This window comes from Falco cherrug, chromosome 1 (assembly GCF_023634085.1).
Source record: "Falco cherrug isolate bFalChe1 chromosome 1, bFalChe1.pri, whole genome shotgun sequence".
In the NCBI taxonomy this organism is placed as follows: domain Eukaryota; kingdom Metazoa; phylum Chordata; class Aves; order Falconiformes; family Falconidae; genus Falco; species Falco cherrug.
This window is the reverse complement of record NC_073697.1, coordinates 95,325,232-95,345,525: the sequence shown is the minus strand read 5'-3', so window position 1 is coordinate 95,345,525 and position 20,294 is coordinate 95,325,232. Positions and strand designations below refer to the sequence as shown.

The 20,294-nt window shown below is 36.2% G+C and overlaps 1 protein-coding gene across 5 annotated transcripts in view; it reads right to left on the bottom strand.

The window, feature by feature from the left end:
* The window catches only part of HECTD4 (HECT domain E3 ubiquitin protein ligase 4), a 77,863-nt gene that overhangs the window by 35,711 nt on the left and 21,858 nt on the right, over window positions 1–20,294 (bottom strand). The window contains exons 9-32 of one of the 5 annotated variants that reach the window (XM_055708976.1): window positions 19,195–19,356; window positions 18,990–19,103; window positions 17,491–17,631; window positions 16,892–17,124; window positions 16,342–16,487; window positions 14,178–14,248; window positions 13,385–13,490; window positions 12,635–12,755; window positions 11,576–11,704; window positions 10,245–10,369; window positions 9,030–9,183; window positions 8,629–8,729; window positions 7,385–7,583; window positions 5,840–5,986; window positions 4,565–4,669; window positions 3,593–3,756; window positions 3,020–3,253; window positions 2,583–2,775; window positions 2,317–2,421; window positions 2,147–2,235; window positions 1,334–1,509; window positions 749–884; window positions 462–603; window positions 198–364 (exon numbers count right to left, since the gene is read on the bottom strand). In XM_055708976.1, the coding sequence (XP_055564951.1) occupies window positions 198–364; window positions 462–603; window positions 749–884; window positions 1,334–1,509; window positions 2,147–2,235; window positions 2,317–2,421; window positions 2,583–2,775; window positions 3,020–3,253; window positions 3,593–3,756; window positions 4,565–4,669; window positions 5,840–5,986; window positions 7,385–7,583; window positions 8,629–8,729; window positions 9,030–9,183; window positions 10,245–10,369; window positions 11,576–11,704; window positions 12,635–12,755; window positions 13,385–13,490; window positions 14,178–14,248; window positions 16,342–16,487; window positions 16,892–17,124; window positions 17,491–17,631; window positions 18,990–19,103; window positions 19,195–19,356 (3,460 nt within the window). Of the gene's footprint in view, window positions 1–197; window positions 365–461; window positions 604–748; window positions 885–1,333; window positions 1,510–2,146; window positions 2,236–2,316; window positions 2,422–2,582; window positions 2,776–3,019; window positions 3,254–3,592; window positions 3,757–4,564; window positions 4,670–5,839; window positions 5,987–7,384; window positions 7,584–8,628; window positions 8,730–9,029; window positions 9,184–10,244; window positions 10,370–11,575; window positions 11,705–12,634; window positions 12,756–13,384; window positions 13,491–14,177; window positions 14,249–16,341; window positions 16,488–16,891; window positions 17,125–17,490; window positions 17,632–18,989; window positions 19,104–19,194; window positions 19,357–20,294 lie in introns of those variants that run through there. The other 4 variants (XM_027797824.2, XM_055708984.1, XM_055708996.1 and 1 more) reach the window with 4 other exon arrangements.

Below are 20,294 nucleotides of genomic sequence, written 5' to 3'. Positions count from 1 at the left end.
ATCTACTGCCAAATGAAAGCATTTCTTAGAAGTTTCTGCCTTTTTACCACACAGGGTCACACTAATTGTTGCAAGCTTAGTTGTGCCAGCTTGAGCCCTCACAGCTAGTCACTTCTCACGGTTTTTCTTCACACAAAGCAATGTACTACCTTCTAAGAGACAGAAACATTTAATTATTTTCAGAGAAATGAACAAACCTCGGCCCTCCCTGAAGTACCATGGTCACTGGGCCTACAAGATGCGTCACACCACCAACCCGAACAGCCGCCGTCAGCAACTCTCTCATGTGCACTAGGGCTTGCTTCCTTGTATTCCCACGACGCCACCGTGTCTGAGCAGCTAGCAGAAAACCACTGCTGGATACCTAGAAGATTTGGTTTGGTTTTGTTAATGACACCTCCCTTCTTTATGAAGGTTTGAATTTGAAAGTATCATGGTTTAGGACATGTAAAATGACATACCGCTTGGTCAGGATTGGTTCCAATGAAAGCAAACAGTTGCCCCAGTAAAACACTGTATGTGGGTTTATCTCTGCTGTCCTCAATGGTCAGTGACTGGAGAAGAGTAAAAGAGCTGCTTCTATGGCTGGTAACGTGGCGGCGCCTATGAGAATATAGGATAATTACACATGGCATCAGTAAGCTGATCCAATGAAAAAAAATCTGCTATGCTTGCAAAGTTTATGGTGATTTTAACACCACAGGCCACATTATTGTAAAGCAGTTTAATGGAATAAATGCTTGTATACCTTTGACTTGATCTAGCAAACTCAATATCTTCATTACCAATCATTTCTAAGTCAGATGGTGCTGACATACTGCGAAGAAAGACAGGCTGGCGGACTGCATGTGATATCACTTTTGTTTCAGATGCTGATTTACAGGCTGCAGAATATGAAAGAATGTTAGTCCTGGTGTAGGAGGTTCTTTACAAATCACTGTTTTTAAAATCACTGTGGACATGCCAGTGGAAGTTATAACATAGCATGGGGAAAACCCAGTCCAAGCAAGAACTTACATCTCAGTTCTGAGGACTTTCCTGTTTACAGTTAGTTTCAAGTTAGTTTTGATTTGATTAGGTTAAGCATTTTCCCCTCAAAAATTCAGGGGACTAGAGTTTAAATTCGACATACTATTAATCAGACCTTAATTTACCATGTTTATGGCCATCAGAAAACAAAGACAAATTCATTTACTGTAAAAGAATTTATTTAATATGAGAAAGTGCAAAAGAGAAGGTTTAATTTTAATTTAATTTAAAGAGACATAATAAGAGAAAGAATAAATTATATCTTTAGGAAAAAAAGGTACAATGCTGATAGTATGATATGTACCTGGAGTCTCTGCAGGGGTACCAGATATACTTCTTGTGATACCCGACTGTGCCGCAATAGTGACATGTAATAACAGCTCTGCTCTGTTCATCAAGCTTTTAACTAATGTTTTTGTTTTTGCTAGGGGATGAGAGGTCTTCTGTATCAGTGAATTCACTTCTTGAAAAAACTTCTCCCTAAGATTATGAAAGAAAAATAGAAGCAGCAAACTCAATTTTGTTCTAATGCCTTCTGAAATGAATTGTTACTGTGAGAACAGTTATTTTAAAGAAGGCATACAGCGTCAACTATTCTATGCCTTCAAAGCAGAAAAAAACCCCAAACAAGTGATTTGTTAGTAAGTACTAGTAGCTGTAGGTACTAATATAGATATTATATTTAGCTAATATATAGCTAATACATAAAAATATAGTAACAAATATTTTTAGCACAAATGTTTCTAACAATTTAATCATATATTGCTAGACAGACAGAAAAATAAAGTCTTAAAGTATCTGCATCCCTGGTTAGAAGTTCATCTGAATTCCATCCATCTAAATCTGCTCCCAAAGACTGTATTCTTTCTATAGGTCTATGAGCTCTTAATGGAATTAGGCATAAAATGTTTTCGAAACATTTAGCACCAGCTTCTGGTTCACATCTTTAAGTGTCACAAGGTACAATGAGATTCAAGTGCCTAGCTGGATAAGCGTGTGTGTAGGCAACTAACTGCATAACTACCTTTGGAACTCAGTGAAATTCCACAGCTGCTTAAAGCTGCCGCTATTTTAAGTACCTTGCCTAAATGGTACACTCCCCAGCCAAGCTACTAACCTTAATGCCAGGACCACATTCTCAAGATCACTTCCATCAAAAGAAACTTCCTTCATTGAACACAGAAGTTCTAGTTCTTTCATCTTGCTCTAAACAAAGTGAAGGAAGAGGATGAACATGTGTTGAGAGCAGCGTGAAGCATGAGTGCACACAGCAGCCACAATGCTTACCTCATTGAAATGATAATCATAAAAGAAGGGGACATTGTTCTCCAGCTTCCCATGCATAGCGTCATCTACCTCATTCTGCCATTTCTGCTCCAGCTCGGCCACACTCTAATAAAGAGACAAGAATAATACCTATTGCAGCTGTTCATCTTGAGGAGCAGACTTAAAAGAAGAAATCTGAGTACATTTTGCATTCCTGTTTCTAAAATGCTGTTAATACAACTTTATTCTTAAAAAAAGCCTTCTGTTTTATGTAGTTTTATTTTTACCTGCAATTGTCTCTCCATGGCATTTAGCTTCTTGAAGGTCTCTCCCATAATTTTACAAAGTAAATCATATTCTTCAGCATGTTCTTCCTGATACTGGAAATTTATCAGGGACTGGAGTGCATCAACCAAATTCAAATGTTTAATCACACAAGAAACCACCATCTCCTCCATTACTTCTGGCTGAATCACTTCCCTAGGGTTATAGGTAAAGCCAAACTGATTAAGCACGAATAATGGGCAAACTTTGACAATTTATATTCACAATTCACTAGATGCTGCATTCACAAATAAATATCTGCAGGATATTAAATGCATACCACAACACATGACAGGCATGCCACGTCCTCACTGCTGCTTTTTTAGCTTGTTCACTTCGGCACCAAACATTTCAAACAAAAGTCAAGTTAGAAAAACAGAGCAAAACAATAACTACTCACTTTATACTAGGTCTAAACTGAGGCCGAGCACGTCCAGAAATTTCCCTGAGTTTTATCATGATTCCTGGAGGCAGTCTAATCCTAGGCAGATCAAAATAGTGTCCAACTGGAGGCACTAGAACATCAGAAGGATATGTAAATTCTCTATCTTCATCTATAGTAAGAGGCAACGGAGAGGGACTGGGTGTAAGGGCTGGAGATATCACACCATTAGCTTCCACCTGCCACTGGCACCTGGGAAAATAAGAACAGATGAAAAGGATTTTCAGTTTTTTTCTTCTCTAACACTCCCTGTTCTTTCAGAAAGACAACGACACATTACAAAGACAGACTACTTATTAATATATTCAGCATGGCTTGTAGCAAGCATAGCCCAATTCTCCTCTACTTGTTCTAAAGAAAACCTCTATTAGAGAGAATACTCCCTTAGTTTTAGGCAACACAGAACTGCTCAACAGACTCTGCAGGAAAAATTATCAAAACTTCATCTTAAAACTTGCACACAACTTGCACACAACTACAAAAGTCACCTTCCCACATGCGGACGCAGATCAAATTTTTTTTTTTTTTTACCTTTGCAATAGTTTAGATCTTAAGAGCTCTTGACAGGTTTCTTCATCTTTGGTAATTTCTGGTCCATTGTATAATATTCGCAGCATAGAACAAGCTAACACAGAAAGACCAAGTGCCAGGTCAACTAAGAACGGCAAGCCTCCTGACACATCCTCTGAAGACTCCTGTAGTAGGAACAGTGATAAGTTGCACTAATCAATCAACCACGAAGTCCTTCCCCAATATATTTCAAGATAGGAGATTCTATATTTCTTATATATAATTTTCTATATAAAAGTTATAGATATTTATCTATCAATTGTAGGTCTCATACAGAGGTATAGCGAAAAAATACTTAACAATTAAAAGCAATATATAACAACTCCTTAAGACAAGAAACAAAGGATTTAAACATTATTTTCCTGAACCAAGGAAGAAAATGTAAAGTTATTTTTGGTTCAGTCATTCTCTGGCGTGCAGATCTGTCATCTCACAGGCCTAGTCCTAGCTTCCTGACAGTGGAGTTCAAGTTTCCTTATGTTTGATCCCAGTGTCCCTCCCCTCTCTTCTTTATAGGCTGGAATCAGCATTCCCTCATTAAATCTCCGCTTTCCAGGTTGTTACAAGATACCCATCTCTCCAAAGAAATCCTGATCTACAAGCAGCAGGGGATATTAAAGTGCCTTCACCCAAGTCCAGTGCCAATAGCAAGAGACAGATAAAGACATACTTGGTAATAACTATCTTCATAAAACCCTAAGCATGATACAGACCATGCCACAGGATATCTCTAGCTAAGAAAGCCAAACGTCTAAAACTTAGGTCCTTTACATTGTAAAAAGATGGTTTGTCTTATTGCCAAAAATTACTGTTTTAAATTTCAAAAGTTCACTTCCAACTTCGAAGTACATTTCTATTTGATTTGGAATGTGTAACAGACAGAAGATAAATTGAAGGTGAACCTCTCCCATGGAATCTGTCATGTTTGAGTACCTGTGCTCGAACAGTGCAAGCAAAGCCCCACATAGCTTTGTCTGGAGTGTTGTGCTCACGACCACTCCGCATTTCAAAGGAGAAGGTGACTGTATCTCCTTCCACCTTAAAATTTTGATGGGGAGGAGGGAGAGGGGGGGAGGGGGGGAAAAAAGAAGATACATTTAAGAATTGATGCAAACAAACAGGCTTTTCATAAAAGTGGCTTCTATTATGGCTTAATGTTTTTAATGACAGTTATCTAAGTATTATTTTTATCTCCAATAATATACTCTGATTTAAGATTCTTCCCTTTTGTAAGGATACCTTTTAGTTGAAAATTTGTTTAATTTTGCTGGTGGCTAACTACATAGTAAAACAAAAAACCAACATAGAATTTATCAATCTGTGTTACTTGGCTTTGATTTTCATCAAAACTCATTCACTGTTTGTCTGCAAGAAACCATGCAATAATCAACAGTTTTCTTCCTGAAGGAAGACAGACATGCTCTTCAAGAAGAATGTCAACACATTAATAGAAGAGTTTGCTAAAAAAACAGTATAAAAATCTATGTCCGAAAAATAAATGAAATTCCATTAACTGCAAACAGCCAAGTGCTTGTCTGAAATTGCTTTACAGGTTTTTACTTCTTGTTTTTCTTTTGGAAATTTTTGTTATGTATATAAGCCCAGTTTTAGTGTAGGGCAATACAGCAGCACAAACATATTAAAAAAATAAATCATACTGCATACAATCTGAGGGAACATAACCGCAAAATTCTTGAAATACTGAATTTTCAAGACATTTGAGATTTTTCTGTCTTAGCTTTACTGTCAAAAGTATCCAACGTAATTTTAAAACCCAACACAAATGGTTGGAAAATTGCTACATTTACGACTTGTTACATTTGTGGGTTACTGTTAAAAAACATGCAGTTATGTCCACAGACCTTGGGAAAATACACATTGCCTCAAATTGTGCAAGAATTTGTCCTAGGAATATATATTTATGATAAAAGTAGTGCCAGTAGAGACTCCAGAACCAAAATGTACCAATAATGAATTCCAGTAAGACATAACAAAACAAGATAAGCTCAAAGAGAAGCACCACACATAACACACAGTTGAGTTTAAAGTTATTCCCCAAGGACACAACAGCTGACTTAAGTGATCTCATCATGGCTGACCAGACATTTAAAAGCTTTGACTTCATTGCTATAAGGGTTAAAATAGACTTGACATTGTTTCCAAAGGGGATTTTTCTATGTTAAAGATTGTTGGATTTTAATACTGTACCTTTACTAAGTCTTTCGGCCAACCAGTTCCTAAGACACTACGGCTGCCATATCCCAGTGTATTGCCTCCATACTCAGCAACCTTCCTACTGTTTGTGTTAGGACCAGCATAGATCACCAACTTCAAAACATAAAATACACTGTTAGACTGTAAGAGAAAAACAAGAAAATCTAATAATAATAATAATACTTAGCACTTACACCGCGCTTTATATTTTCAAAGCGCTTTATCAACATTAACAAATCCTCACAACAGCCCTGTGAGGTGAGTAGGCAAGTATTATTATCCCCATTTTACAGATGGGGAAACTGACGCAGAGAGGAAATTGAGCGACTTGTCCCCGAGGTCACAAAGCAAGTCAGCAGCAGAACTGGGAGCCAAAGTCAGAAGAAATCGTAACTTCCAGTCCTCATGCTGAGCTAACTAGAACATACTGCCCCTCTACTAATAAAGGGATTGATCTTGCTCCCATCAAACTTAGTATTTTGTCAGAGACTTCAGTGGAAACATGATAAGGCCCAAAGTTTTCTGGCAGAGTTTAACCAATAAGGAGTGACATTAAAGATGCTTATAAATAATGGGAGTATCACAGGACTTGCTCTGTGTCAAAGAGTATATGGCAAGAATTAGCAAGCAGCACAAGTAGCTCTAAAGCAAGTAAGTGTTATTAGTTGTGTTCTTGAAATTGAAAATACTTGTTTATATTAATCTATATAAACAAGCTATTTATAATCAAGGGGGAGAAAAATTAACCTGCCCAGTTTAAACAAACTGCTGATGTACAAACAAGGCAGCCAGATTAAAATTTGAGAAATATGGAAAACCAAAAAACAGGAAAACCAAGAAGGAAGTCAAACTTTGACAGTCTGAGCCATCACAAAGTGAGCTTAAAAAAAATAATAAAGGAAGAGTTGGTATGAATTTCTGAGGGGGGGAACACTCAAACCACGCACCCCCCCTCCACCTCAAACCCCCATACCTCTGGAGCCTACTATCTCTCTCCTGTTTTGTAACTACTACTTCTGACACCTTTTAAAGTAACTTCCTAATTACAGAGCCTAACACTTAACAAAAGATCCTCATAATTAACAGGTCTTAAACATTGAAACAATCACTGGATACTATGTTCTGAAACAAATACACAAGAACAATTCAGCATATATTCTTTCTGGATTGTTTTAAGAATAACAGACATTAAACATGCACCTCTTAGAGTCACTTTCTCGCCTTTTTATGTCAACAACTCTTTGTACATTTTCTATTGTTTAGCTAAGTGTAGTCTTAAGATGAAACTCAAGAATTCTTTTGAAGTTATTCACACAAGAAAAAACCTCTCTGCATCCTTGTACTTTACAGGCTTGAAGTAGGCAGGCTGTGGCATTACCGTGTACACTAATAAGCTCTTATCAATAAAAACCTCCTGCATTATCCTGAACATGGGAAATAAGATGCCATAAGAGACAAGGGCAGAAATGATGACAATGGGAAATGCTGCTGATGGAAAGACATACAAAAGAAAGTATTTCTGAATTGGCCCTTGCTTACCTTATCATAATCGTATTGTGAAGAACATCTGTTGTCAAATCTAAGATATAAACAGCGGGCTCCTGGAATATGTACAGTTTCTTTAAATTTATAGTTATCCCTGACGGGATGAACTGTTTCTACTGTCTTGCCAGCAGCCCAGGGAGCAGGGATCTTCAAACCCGTAAGAAAACCTGGTTCTTCTTTCTCTTCCAGCATTCTGAAATCAGAGTGAAAAATTACGTCCTAAAATTCAACACACAGATTTTTACTATATATTCAGACATCAAACTATGAAGTACTAAAAATCACCTCTCAGTATTGATACATAATGACACAAAGTATTGACTCATTTTAGGCACAGATGTGTTGCAGGAAAATATAGAACTTAAGTAGCATGAACTCTGCACATTAGAGATAACTATGCCAATCTCTGACCTGTAAAATCTGAACTTTTCCCTATGCTTTCCAAATTATGGTAAACAAGCTAAGTAGCACCATAAAAAAAATAAATGGTACTATATATGGATTCTAACACACACTTAGTAGCATAAAAAACCTCCCCTCCTGGGACAGCACCCAAAACTGATTACACTGTCATAAACCAATATGCCTAATATTTCACTGAAGCTTGTAATTTGAAGGAGGACTGAAAATAAATTCTTCAGAGTTTTCACACAGTACATTACACATTATCACAAGTTGTTTAATACAACAAATTCTGCAACACTGCAAATAGCTATGATAAGCATTTCTTATTTAATTTAGCTGCGTGTTTCTGAGCAGAAGCTGTATAACTTTGAGCTAAGACACACTATTTAAATGCAGGACTTAAAATAGTTATATTTCTCTACATAAATTAAACCATTTAATACCTTTCCAATGTTTTTCATACTATCTTATGCTGCCAGAGCAATTTACATTTTCTCATGATGGTCTTCCTTAGTCTAATTTATTCCAAGATGCACATTTAGAATTAATTCCTAATGCTTGAGGGGAGGAGAAAAACAAAACAAACCATAGCCTGTGTAAAGTACCTGAAGATACAAATCATTTAATTCTATATGCAAAAAAAAATTAGAATTAATTGCCTTTTGTAAAAGCTTATGTATCTCTAAGACAGCCTCACAAACAATTACAGCTTTGCCTTTAAAAAAAAATAAAAATATTGATGCTTTAAGATTTATCCCACAGCAAGGGTCAAATGAGCATTACAGCTAAGGTATTTTATCCCAGGAAAAAGATCTAGATCTAAAGAAAATCACCTCTCATCAGGTAACAGCTTCCCCTTCTGTTCTGATGCACCACTGGGGGAACTGTGCAGTTCTGAGAAAACTGGAGACTGAGTTTTAAGCAACAGTGCAGTCTGTGGCACAAAACAGAGTGTTAGAAACATGCAACCAGCAAATCATTTTAAGACTTCATCATTGAAATATATTAACAATCACACTGTATGTTGTTATTGACAATAAATCACCACCTAGTAGCTGTTGTACCCAGTCAAGTTTAATATCCAGCATTATCAGCTTTTGTAGCTGTTGAGCAATTCTTAAATTATGATCTGTGGATTGCTTATTGCAGAAAGTTGACCAAGATCCACAGCATTTTAGTACATGCATGCCTCAATTTTTTATTTTGTAGACAAATTCTGACACAAAGACCGTACCTGACTTGTGTAAAGGACCAGCTGCACCAGCTGAGGCATCAAGGCATCAGCCATAGTTAGAGTCTGCAAATTTGGATGCATCAGAGATGTCAGTAGGACAGGAAGCAGATGACCAAGCATAGTAGCCTTTGTAATTTGCTCCAGGCCTTTTAATCTGCAATGAAAGTGAAGGTTTACAGAGTAACAACTATTTTCATAGAGTATCGCTACTATTTTTAGTCATCCGTTTAATCTCGTAACGGATTGCGTAAGTAGGCAATTCAAAATTCAGCAGAGAACATTTCCATTATATTTAAAAATAAACCCCAAAACTTACTATCTTGAAAACATTACCCTTTCTCCAGTGTTAGCAACCTAGTTTTTGCTCTCAATTCTTACTTAACAATGATAGACCAGAAGACAGTAAATCAAGAGTTTAATAATTACTTAGAAAATTATAAACTCCCACGGGCATGGGATGAAAGTCCACATCAAACACAAATGTATCTGCTCAGTATGTATATCAGGCTCCTAGCACACATAGCTCAAAAGTACTTGAAAAGAATCTGTAGCTACAATGATATATTTGAGCGTGAAGCCTATCTGAAAATACCTCAAAGGAATTGTGTATTGTCAATAAACAAAACTAATCTTGCAGACACAGAAAAGCATAGAAACAGAAACCTGAAACAACTGGGAGAGGGAGGTGTTTGTTTAAGGAGAGAAAAGGTTCACAGCTTTTGTTAACATCCCATTCCCAACATATATTTTTTAAGGGGAGGGAAGACATGGAAGTGCAAGGTCAAGCTATCTGATGACACATGCAGGATATCAACAACATCCAAGACTTGTCATGGATAAAATATCTAGTCCAGCTACTAGAGATGTAATAGTCAGGAATTTAAAAAATTAAAAAAATTTTCTAGCTTACAGGAATATTCCCAGCTGACTAACTAGTACGTTACCCTGCTCATAAAGAGCATTGTAACTGGCTAAAACCTTACCAACTTGAAATTTCTATAGATTATCAAGCTAGTAGTACCGACATGAAGTGTCTGATTCTAAATTCTTCAAAAGATAAGTGCTAAGCAAATGCTATAGTAAGAAACAATTCCTATACATTCAAAGAGCAATATGAAGCGATAAAGAATAAGTAATACTAACTGTGCTTGTACAATAAGACACAAAAAGCAACAGTTTACTGTTTGCAAGTTAGCACGCTCCTATTTGTCTTACCTTTGCTCTCTATCAGAAATGTCACTGTTTATTAGTGCTGTAGTGACTTGTTGCAGCATTTCTAAGACTTCATCACATCCTGTCAGAATTTGCGTAGCAAGAGACAAAATGCTGGTCTTTAGCTCCTAGGTACAAAAAAATTTACAGGATACTTAAATTATTAGAGAATACCAAAAAAAGGACAACAGAACAAAACGATGGATTTCTAAATTAAAAGAATGATAATGTGACCTGGCAGGCCTGCAGCAGTAGATTCATCCAAGACTTAAATTTGATTAATGCTAAGCCCCAAAGTGCTGGGAGAAACTAGGTGCATATTTTACAGGATGCACATCCCAGTTTCTAGAGGGAAGGAATCCCCAAGTCCAGCACAGGAGAGAGAGCTGTTAGCCAGCCAAGGTACAGCATTGGTGACAGAATGTCCTAGCACGTATGAGGAGCACTGTAGAGAGAGAAACTGAACAATGAAAACATGGGTGAATAGTGAGACAACAACAGTACTACAGTATTTAGCATTTACTCAATGAGCCTGAACCAGTAATTTTCAACTGCAGCAGATTACAAGCACATGAAGTCTCCAAGAGCAGCAGACAAAATCAGCTTAACAAACCAGAAATTCAGAAGTCAATAGCATTATAGAAGAACTGTTACTGTTACAAAAACTACTATGACAAGACAGCCTGCATGCTAGGACAAATGTGGCTTCTCTGAGTTCATTCAAGACTATTCCAGCAGTAATATCAGATTACACCATTTTAATGGTGTAATACAACCTTACACCGGCAAAGCAACCACTGTCTGCAAACTTTGCCACAAACATAACTCACACTATTTCAGACAACAGATGTAGGTGGTTCTACATAAGCTTTACAAGTTAAAACTGCAAAAAAGCAGAAGCCAGGTAAGCAAATGAGAAAACCCTTTCCTATTTAAATCCGAAAAACATTTTTTCAAAGACCACCTAAGTGATTTGGAGAAGAGAAAGTGGGGAGTGGGTGCGTGGGGATGTAATATGTCCAGAAAGGATTCCTGGTACATGAATTTTATTACTGCATTTGTTAATTAAAATACATTCTTAACCTCATTGTATGTATATTTAGGAAGGGAAGTGTCTCCTCTCACTGACAATATACAACCCAAGCTGCAATACTGAACACAAAACAATTGCAGACTTTAGCTGGAGAACAGGAAAAAACTGTCCACCGTAATTTAACTTTATCAAGAGGAAAAGAATCAACAAAACAGCATAAGCAGAATATACTGCAGAAACAAGAGGTGTTGCAGGAACACTGACTGTAGAGAGCCATACTAGAATAAAACTTGGTGTTTACCTGTACCTTCAATGTCTCTCCCTGCAAGGAGCTGTCACTGTCATCATTTTCATCAGGTTTAATCAAAATAGTGTTACTGAGGAGGTGGTTCTGTACAGCCATCAGATACCGCAAGCACGAAGATGCAGCCTTTAACATAAATAAGTACACTTTATCTAAACTCTTTAATTAACCTTGATGCAGGCAATCCTTGTACTTAGATATATAAAAGAAGAAAAAATGTTGAGGGAGAGGACAAACAAAAACAAAAACTAAGTTTCCCTTGAACAGATTTTTTTTTTGCTGATTTAACACAAGCTTGTTAATACATATAAGAAAAGAAACTAGTGCCAAAAGTTGAATTTTGTGAAAACTTGAAAAACATATAAAGAAGCAGTACCATTTTGAGTATGTAACATTATAGTAATATTCAAGTACTGTAACACTGATTAATTCTTAGAAGATAATGCCACCACAGAGCTAAATTTAATTCACATTCCTGAAGACGATGGCTCTCCATGCTACTCCTCCTTCCCCACACTCCTGCTGCACAGGCCATCACCGCCTGTCCCCTCCTCCCAATGTTTGCATACCAGTTCCCCCAGCTTTGCCATCAGCCATATCAGGGAGCTGATCCTGCTAAAAACATATATGCATACTTTTACCATTAAATAATAGTCAACTTTCATTTTTGTCTGTAAATGATAATCCTTTCTGCTTCTATGAATCATTACACACGTATAAAATGAGTTTATTTGGGTTTTTAAGTTGTTGTAATGCTTTAAAGAAATGCTTTAAATATTGAAATACACAAATTTCCTTTAAATTGAAACAGCTAACAGAGCAACCGGAAAATATATCCACATATAAACCTCTTTGAGCATTGCTGTACAATGTACTCTGCTGTAAGAAATTGTTTCTTCTTTCCCTGTGCAGCATGAACAAGGTAAATTCTTTTTCTGTATATAAAACACACAACTACAAAAGTTTCACCTCAACATACTACATGAAGATGAGGGATTTAAGGAGCAAAAGAAGCCAAAAGGCAAATATACTTTTAGCAAAATACATTTTACTTACAGGCACAGTTGAAAGCAGCCTTTGAAAATCATCTTTAGATACAGTTTGGCACTTGGTGATTAAGACACAAGATTCTCGGACAACAATCTTGAGAATGTAGTGCAATAGCTCATCATTTAGTCTTCAAAAAATGCAAGCAAGATGTAAAATTTTAGTAGTCTAATTATACGGTGTATTTTTTATAGCTCATTTCAAAAAAATTCTGCAAGCTATATCACAAATTACGTGAAACTAAAAACAAACACCTTTTCAGAGATTCAGACACAATGAAAACCAAGCCCAAAATGTTTAACCACAATCAATGCAACAGATGACCAGTGATTTCCTGTGCTGTGCTGATAAGAATCTGACTTCCAATGACTTCCAAAAAACCAGACTCCTCCCAACTTGAACAGGTATCTGAAATTGATAGTTTTACTGCTGAAAAGTTACTTAACATAGTGATATGGAGAGCAATGTCATAATGTCATACTTATGAATTAACATCCACATTTACCATACACATGGTAAAGAGCAGGGAATACAAACTAAGGCTGCATACAGAATTCTCCTAAGATTCCTCTAAAATGTCAACTCTCCCTTGTCCTGATGAAATTCAACCCACTACAGACACAAAGAGATAATTTCAGGTCACACTGCTTTTTATCTTACTGGCAATTTCAGCAGAATTTTATGCAAGCTTACCCAAAGCAAATAACAGAAACATAGACTATACATGGGGAGGAGGGGAAGCATATTGTTGCATTTTACCTATAGTGATCATCATCTTCACTTCCAAATCTGTTGTTCTGAAGCTGTTCAGCTAAATTAGTCAGGATAACGTCACGAAGTTGGGAGAGACCACTATTTCTCTCTCCTAAAATGGAATGCAAAAACTTTTTCAAAACAGCATTCTACAGAATTAATTTATTTTTACTTAACCTTAGATATCTTGCTTAATATATACTACACTTCTCAGAAATTACTCTGTTTACAGTGTAACCCAATTCCCTGTTGATATTACAAGACCATTAAAACTTACTCTGCACGTAGCACTGTTTTAAATTCCAAAGACTCTGACACACAAACACATTCCTATGAAGTAACAAATTACTGTGTATCAGCTGCTTCTAAGCCCAGACTCCCATTTCATGATGAACGCAAATAGACCATTACTCTTTCACTAAGGACTAAAATTACCTCTGGTTACTGTGTAATTGCCATGGGTAACATTAACTGCTAACTAGGTGTTCTAAAATACAACCTGTACAAGAAACACTACTAATAGTGACAAAGCAGAACTTTAATCCTGTTCAATTTCAAACAGCTGCCCGACTGAGACAAATTTTTCTTTTCTACAGTTAACATACACTTGACCATGTAGCCATTCAGAAGGCAGCTTCAGAATTTGATGTATTCATAATTCCCTAGAATAGGATGGGTTTAAAGCAGACTAGAGCTCAACGTTTTGAACTGTTCTCCCTCCAGAGGTTGAAAACAAAACCTGAAAATATTTCTCAATAGAAAAAACACACACTCTCAAGTGTCAATAAGACATTCTCACCTTCAGTTAAGACCAATTTCAATAAATTATTAATTTCTGCTTCTCCAGGATACAGGATATTTAAACCAGAGCTTTTAAAGAAAAAAAAAAATCACGTATTACTTAATGCATTTAAAAGCAAATGAAGTAATTTCAATAAACACAGAATCTCAGCTTAGTATCTGATGTAACATTTAAAATTACTACATAAAAGCTCCTTCCAACTTAGAAAGGCATCCTCCATATTTTAACATTAGTATTAGTCATAAAATTAGCAGCTGCTTTCTCCAGAAACTCCTTGGGTTTTTTGTTTATTGTTTAGGTCCCAAAGCTTCTCCAAGAGCTGTTTGCTTCCCTCTCAGAAGCTCCACATTAATCACTTGTATATACGACAGTATAACCTTTTTTCTAAGAAACAGACATATCAGAAAAAAATGGATGGTGGCTTAGAAAACGACTCAACTCTGGTGATGGGGTAAGAACTGTGGCTTACCTGTTATAAGAACAATGGCAAATGCAAAAGACTTAATCAAGAAGTCACTACTGTTACAGTTTTATACTTATTAAAGACTGGCTCCTTATGGAAGTCTTAGTTTACGCTACACAGAAGATTCTAGAACTAGCATTTCAGAAACAACACAGCTATGCATAAATACTCCCTGTGGAGATACTTCTCCCCTCTAACTTGTGATGAACTTTGTCCTTTCTACACGAATTACCACATCAAGATAGATCACTGTAACTTAAAAGGAGTACTCCGTGACTGTCTGAAGCATTGAAACTATTACAACAGGTTTTCTTCTTTTCCTTTTTCCCTTTTCTTTCTAAATAATAGTCATAGAAAAGAAAACTGGTATGTTTTTCAGCTTCACACTGAGAGCAGAGATTATTGCAGCTTCCCTCCCTCTGGCTCATGCTGACCAACTTGCGATACAAACATCAGGAAAAGTTATCATACACTGCAAGCCAACTTTGAGGTTTCCATTGGTATCGGAATCCCCCAATGAGAAAACAGGAAAAAGGAGATATTACCTAATGCCCACCTCTGATTTTTTTTTTTTTTTTTATTTTTTTTTTAAGTCACTTAAGGATATAGTGTTAAACATGGGAAAAATGCAGCAGCTGTCCATACAGTTGACCGGATACACTTTTCTGTCAAAAAGCAAGACCCTGAAAATGCTAGATAATCATACTAAAGATACGCTATTGTTCCTCACTCAGAGTTGCATAAAACCACTGAAATTCGGAGTGTCATGATTCACACAAAAAAAAATGCAGGTTGATCTTCAGAAGACTTTGTTATCAACCTTTGGAGCGCTTCCCACTTGAAAGCAGATTATATTTGTACTTAGGACATTTGAGACAGCATTCCCTGTCCTTGAGATCTACATTAGCTCCTTTTCATGAGACACAAACGCTTTTTGCTCGCTTTTCTGTACTTAGTCATTCTGATATTTTGACAAGCCAGAGAAAGGAAATTACACAGCCTCAGGTTCAAGAGATACAGTACCTAATATCAAGTGGAGCTACTGCAACCACCCTGTTTCAAGTGTTTGATGACCTGGGCTACTAGCCCAGAGACATCATGTCCACCCTTGCACTAAAACAAGATTCTTCTTTTTTAAACTTAAACCTGACTTTCTCAAGACAGTTTTACTACCCTGCCTGTGATTTTCCCTAGGCCTTCCTTCCATCTTAAAGCAATTCCTCAAGTATTATTCATTCTACTTCCCCTTACATTTCTTTTGTTTAGGAGAAATTCAGTATTGTCATTTGAAACACTGGTATAACAGCTGGCATTAGCTTTGCCTATTCCAGAACCAATAAACTATATAAACTAAACATGGAAGTCATTCCAGCCATCACGGAAATGCAGAAAATTTTGCTTGAGTTTAGCAGCTACAATCTAATAAACATTAAAAAACAATTTAAAGGAAGCCAATAAAAAGCAACAAATGAAAACAAGTACAGAAAGTAATTACTATCTGTTATTTCATTGTCATGACAAACACATATTTCCCTTCTTCCACAGATATAAATTCTAATAATTTTATTATACTATGCCAACCTAAATTTTATCATATTAAAACTAAGTGGCTAAATAAATTTGAATGTTCATCTAGTACAACATTTTCAAATGATCTAAAATCTAAATTAAATTTAATTTGACAAAGCAGATATTTACCTAATGGCTAGGCAAACCTCCTTCTGAATTTCAGAGCAAATCTGATCCCTTGGTGCCATCAGTAACTGCCAAAGTAATAGGCCAGACCTTCTAACAATATCTCTGTTTCTTTCAGTTTGTGGACTGAAGAAAAATTTAAAAACGACCTAAGAAAAATTAAACAAAAGATTAAAAACTTACACATTGTTCACATTAACTCTTTTTCTACAGTCAGTCTCTCAAACTATTTGTCTAGGTCACTAGAAATCCTAGAGTCAGAAACTGACTTTGGATAAAAAAAAAAAAAAAAAAAGAGAGAAAGATAAAGAAATAAGAAAGTAACCTCTCTGGATTTTATTTTGATTTGTACAGGTAGCAACTACACTTATATTTAAATTTGGACTCTTAAATGGGTGTACGAGATACTGCAAAGCCACTGTTAAGTCAATCTCCATTAAACTGAATGCAATGGAGAAAAAAGCCCTTATAAAATCAAGTGGTTACCTGTATTCTAAAGCAACGTTTTTGTCTTTAGTGTTTGTTATGAAGTACATATAACATGCCCTTGTACCTGAAAGACAACCAGGATGCAGCGTATTATGCAAGTATCTCCATTCACCATAGCTTTTTCCATAATGTCACATATACTGCTGAGATGATGTGCTTCAATTGGATGTTGCTTGCCCAAAAAATTTGTTATGGGAAGATTGTTGCTGGCTGCAAGCAGGTTGAGTTGGTGGATACACATGGCACCAACATGGTGCAGTAACTGGTTAATAACCTCATTTGTGGTTGTTGCATCTCCTAGAAGAATAAAAGTGGTTCAAATGCTGTCTACAAACACAGGCTATAGCATTAGCATTTGCTTCTAAAATGCAATATATCACCCTCGGGACACCCGTCTACAAGACAAACAAAAGAATTACCCACATCACTTTTTTAGTCTGATAAAGGTAGCAAGAAACTGGAAACTTCCAAACATGTCTTGCATTTTGCTTTTCCTTTCTTAAAGCAAAGATAAGCCATGACCAGTATTTATAGACACCTTTTCAAGAATGAACTCAACTTCTAGTACCAGATTTCAGAAAACAGTTTCTGTGCACTATTCTGTGATAAACATACATTCCGCTTTCACTTTGTATAAACTGCTGACTTGTAGGTTTACCTCACCTTTGGGCTCTGTTATGATGTGACTGACTCCCAGTCTCTGACAGACACAATGGAATGCCTGGTTCCCGGGATTGCACCACTGATCAATATAATCATTAGAGCACGTCCATATCATGTTATTCATAGTATCATAACAAGCACCTAAGGAAAATATTTGGACATCAAATTTTACAATGTTTTTTAGAAAACCAGACAAAACTATTTTTACAGCATATATAAAACCAAATTACTTGCATTAAAAGTTCTGTCATGGGACAGCAATTTAGTAACAATGCATTGGAATGAAAACCATTAAATGGAGATTTGTTAAAGGAATTAAGCGAATGCACATCCCTCTTGATGTTTGGAGCAGATGTACAACAGCATGTGTTTCAGGTGAATATTCTACCAGTTGTTATTTATAAGTACATAACATATAATTCCTCCACAAACTTATCACACACTGCCACAGGACATAAAGTAAATATAGCTAAGTCTGGCATCAGACACTAATAACTTCTAGGAAAAGTACAGGGGAAAGAGTTTCAAATTTATTTTACTACAGCTATTGGCAATTTTGGACTTTAGAACTTTTTTTAAAGGCCTTGTGGTATAAACAAAGTAGCTTTAACAAAACTGACAGTTTGCACAGTGCAACTGTTAAAAAAATTTAAGCTTAGAGACTCCTCTCCTGAAAATCTGTAAAGTCTACAAACACAGGCAGGTCCAAAACAGTAAAAGGAAAGGGATTAATGGATTATAGACACAAATGTTCTATGATAGAGGCATTTACCATACTTCAAAAGTTCAAAAATAACCTATACGTCTATGTGTTTTAAATGACTGAGGTAAATTTCCAGTTAACAGTAGCTAACAGGTTAACATACAATTATACCTATCCATGCGTCCTAGCATTCAGAATGTTATTTAAAACTATTTGCCCAAACATTTTTGAGAAATACATTCTTTCTTAAGCAACATAAAAACACTGCTTATTAAAATGCTAGCAATGCTATGCAGTGTTCAAGTAGCATTGTTCAAATGATTTTATAATACCAAGCAGGTTAAAAAAGGAAACAAAAAGAAAAGAAAAAAAAAAAAAAAAACCTCCTGAAGAAAACACTCATGAAGTTTCAGTCAAAGTGACAGGGAAATCAGAAATACCTGCAATGTCTTTCCAGCTAAGATGCCTATATGTATCTTCAGATAGAGGTAAGATACTCATAACTTTGTAGTACCTTACAGAATAAGCAGGGCATAAAAATCACACTTCTTTCAAGATTCCTTTCTGCTACAGAAAACTATTTTCTTGAGCTTGTGTGCAGCTGAAACTGCAAGAGCAAGATACTGGAAATTCCTTCAGGGAATTCTGAACTTTCAAAAATGTAAAATTTACAAAATATGACCACAGACATGAAACCCCACCAACTGCAGAGTTGCTTACTGCAACATTATTTAGAATCTAAGGGTTGGATATGTCTAGTTCTGAAACATTCCCAAGAAAAAGATCTACTTCTTACCAAGTCCTGGAACTAAAGCACCACGTCCCAGTGAACTTCCTGCAGCATCAATGAGATCTGCTCGGCTTGTGAACTGCCCATCCGAAATATTGAACACCAAGCTTGAAGCAAGAACTATACAGAAAAAAAAAAAGTCTCCAATAAATTTCCGAGACATTTATCATATTTCTGAAACCCAAGTTTGCCACACATGTATTTAACTTACTTTTTAAAGATGACAAAGCACTTGTTCCTCCAAAGAGCGAGCGTGTTGCAGAACTGCCTGATCCACCTGGAGGTGGGACCAACATCACCAAGTACGTTCCACATGTGTATATGGGAGTCTTCCTTAACATTTTCAGTGGCAGCCCACAACTAGTGTTTGCAGCTGAAATATTACACAGAAAACCAGAACATCAACATGCATTTCTTCACAACATTAAAGCCTCATAATAACAGGCAGCAAACAAAGCAGATTTCTATTTAGGGCTTCAAATAAATCAATACAGAAATTCTTTAAGCTACATTCTGCAGCATTTAGAAGTTGTATACAAGGGCAGCCTCATAATCCCACACATTCAGCATCAATCTCTACAAGGATATAAAGAATTTCACAGTTAGCGAAACTAACAGTTTAGTTTTATTTAACTAGAAAGAACAACTTAAAAAGACAGCAATATCATTTCCAAACCAGGAAAACTGGGAGCCTAAAATTTAAGTATGAACAAAACTGTTTTAAGAATTGTATGGTGATAAACGTATCAAAAGCAGTATCTTAGAGCCAAAATATCTTCTACCATAAAGAGATGATTTGAGATTCACTACGCATTTACTATTTTAAGTTCTCCTGTTCCCCATGAAACGTATACAGTCATAATGATCTAGCTCCTGCGACAGCTGATCAACACTTTCCTGAGCACTGACTAAAGAATTATCCAAGAATAACCACTTCTTCTATAGCACTCTAGTTGTTAACTAGCAAAACACAGCCTTTAAAATAGCTCTTCAAGCTCTTTGCCAGTTTTCCTGTAAGCATATTATTTCCTGAATAATTTATTTTTATGGAAATACCTTTAATTGTTTAACACTGAAAAAAGAAAACCAACGTACATATGAAAGAAGAAATAATTCAGGATAAACTGAATAAAATCTTAAGACAAATCTTACAAAGCTCCAGATCATCCTGAAAACCATCAGCACCGTTCATTCAAGATTCCCTGGTAGCATAAGTTTCTGCCTAGCTAAGTAGTTTCAGCAAGCCCATAAAAGAATACCCAAACATTGTGCAAGTTACCTCCAAAAAGCCAAATTACCTCCAATTTATAA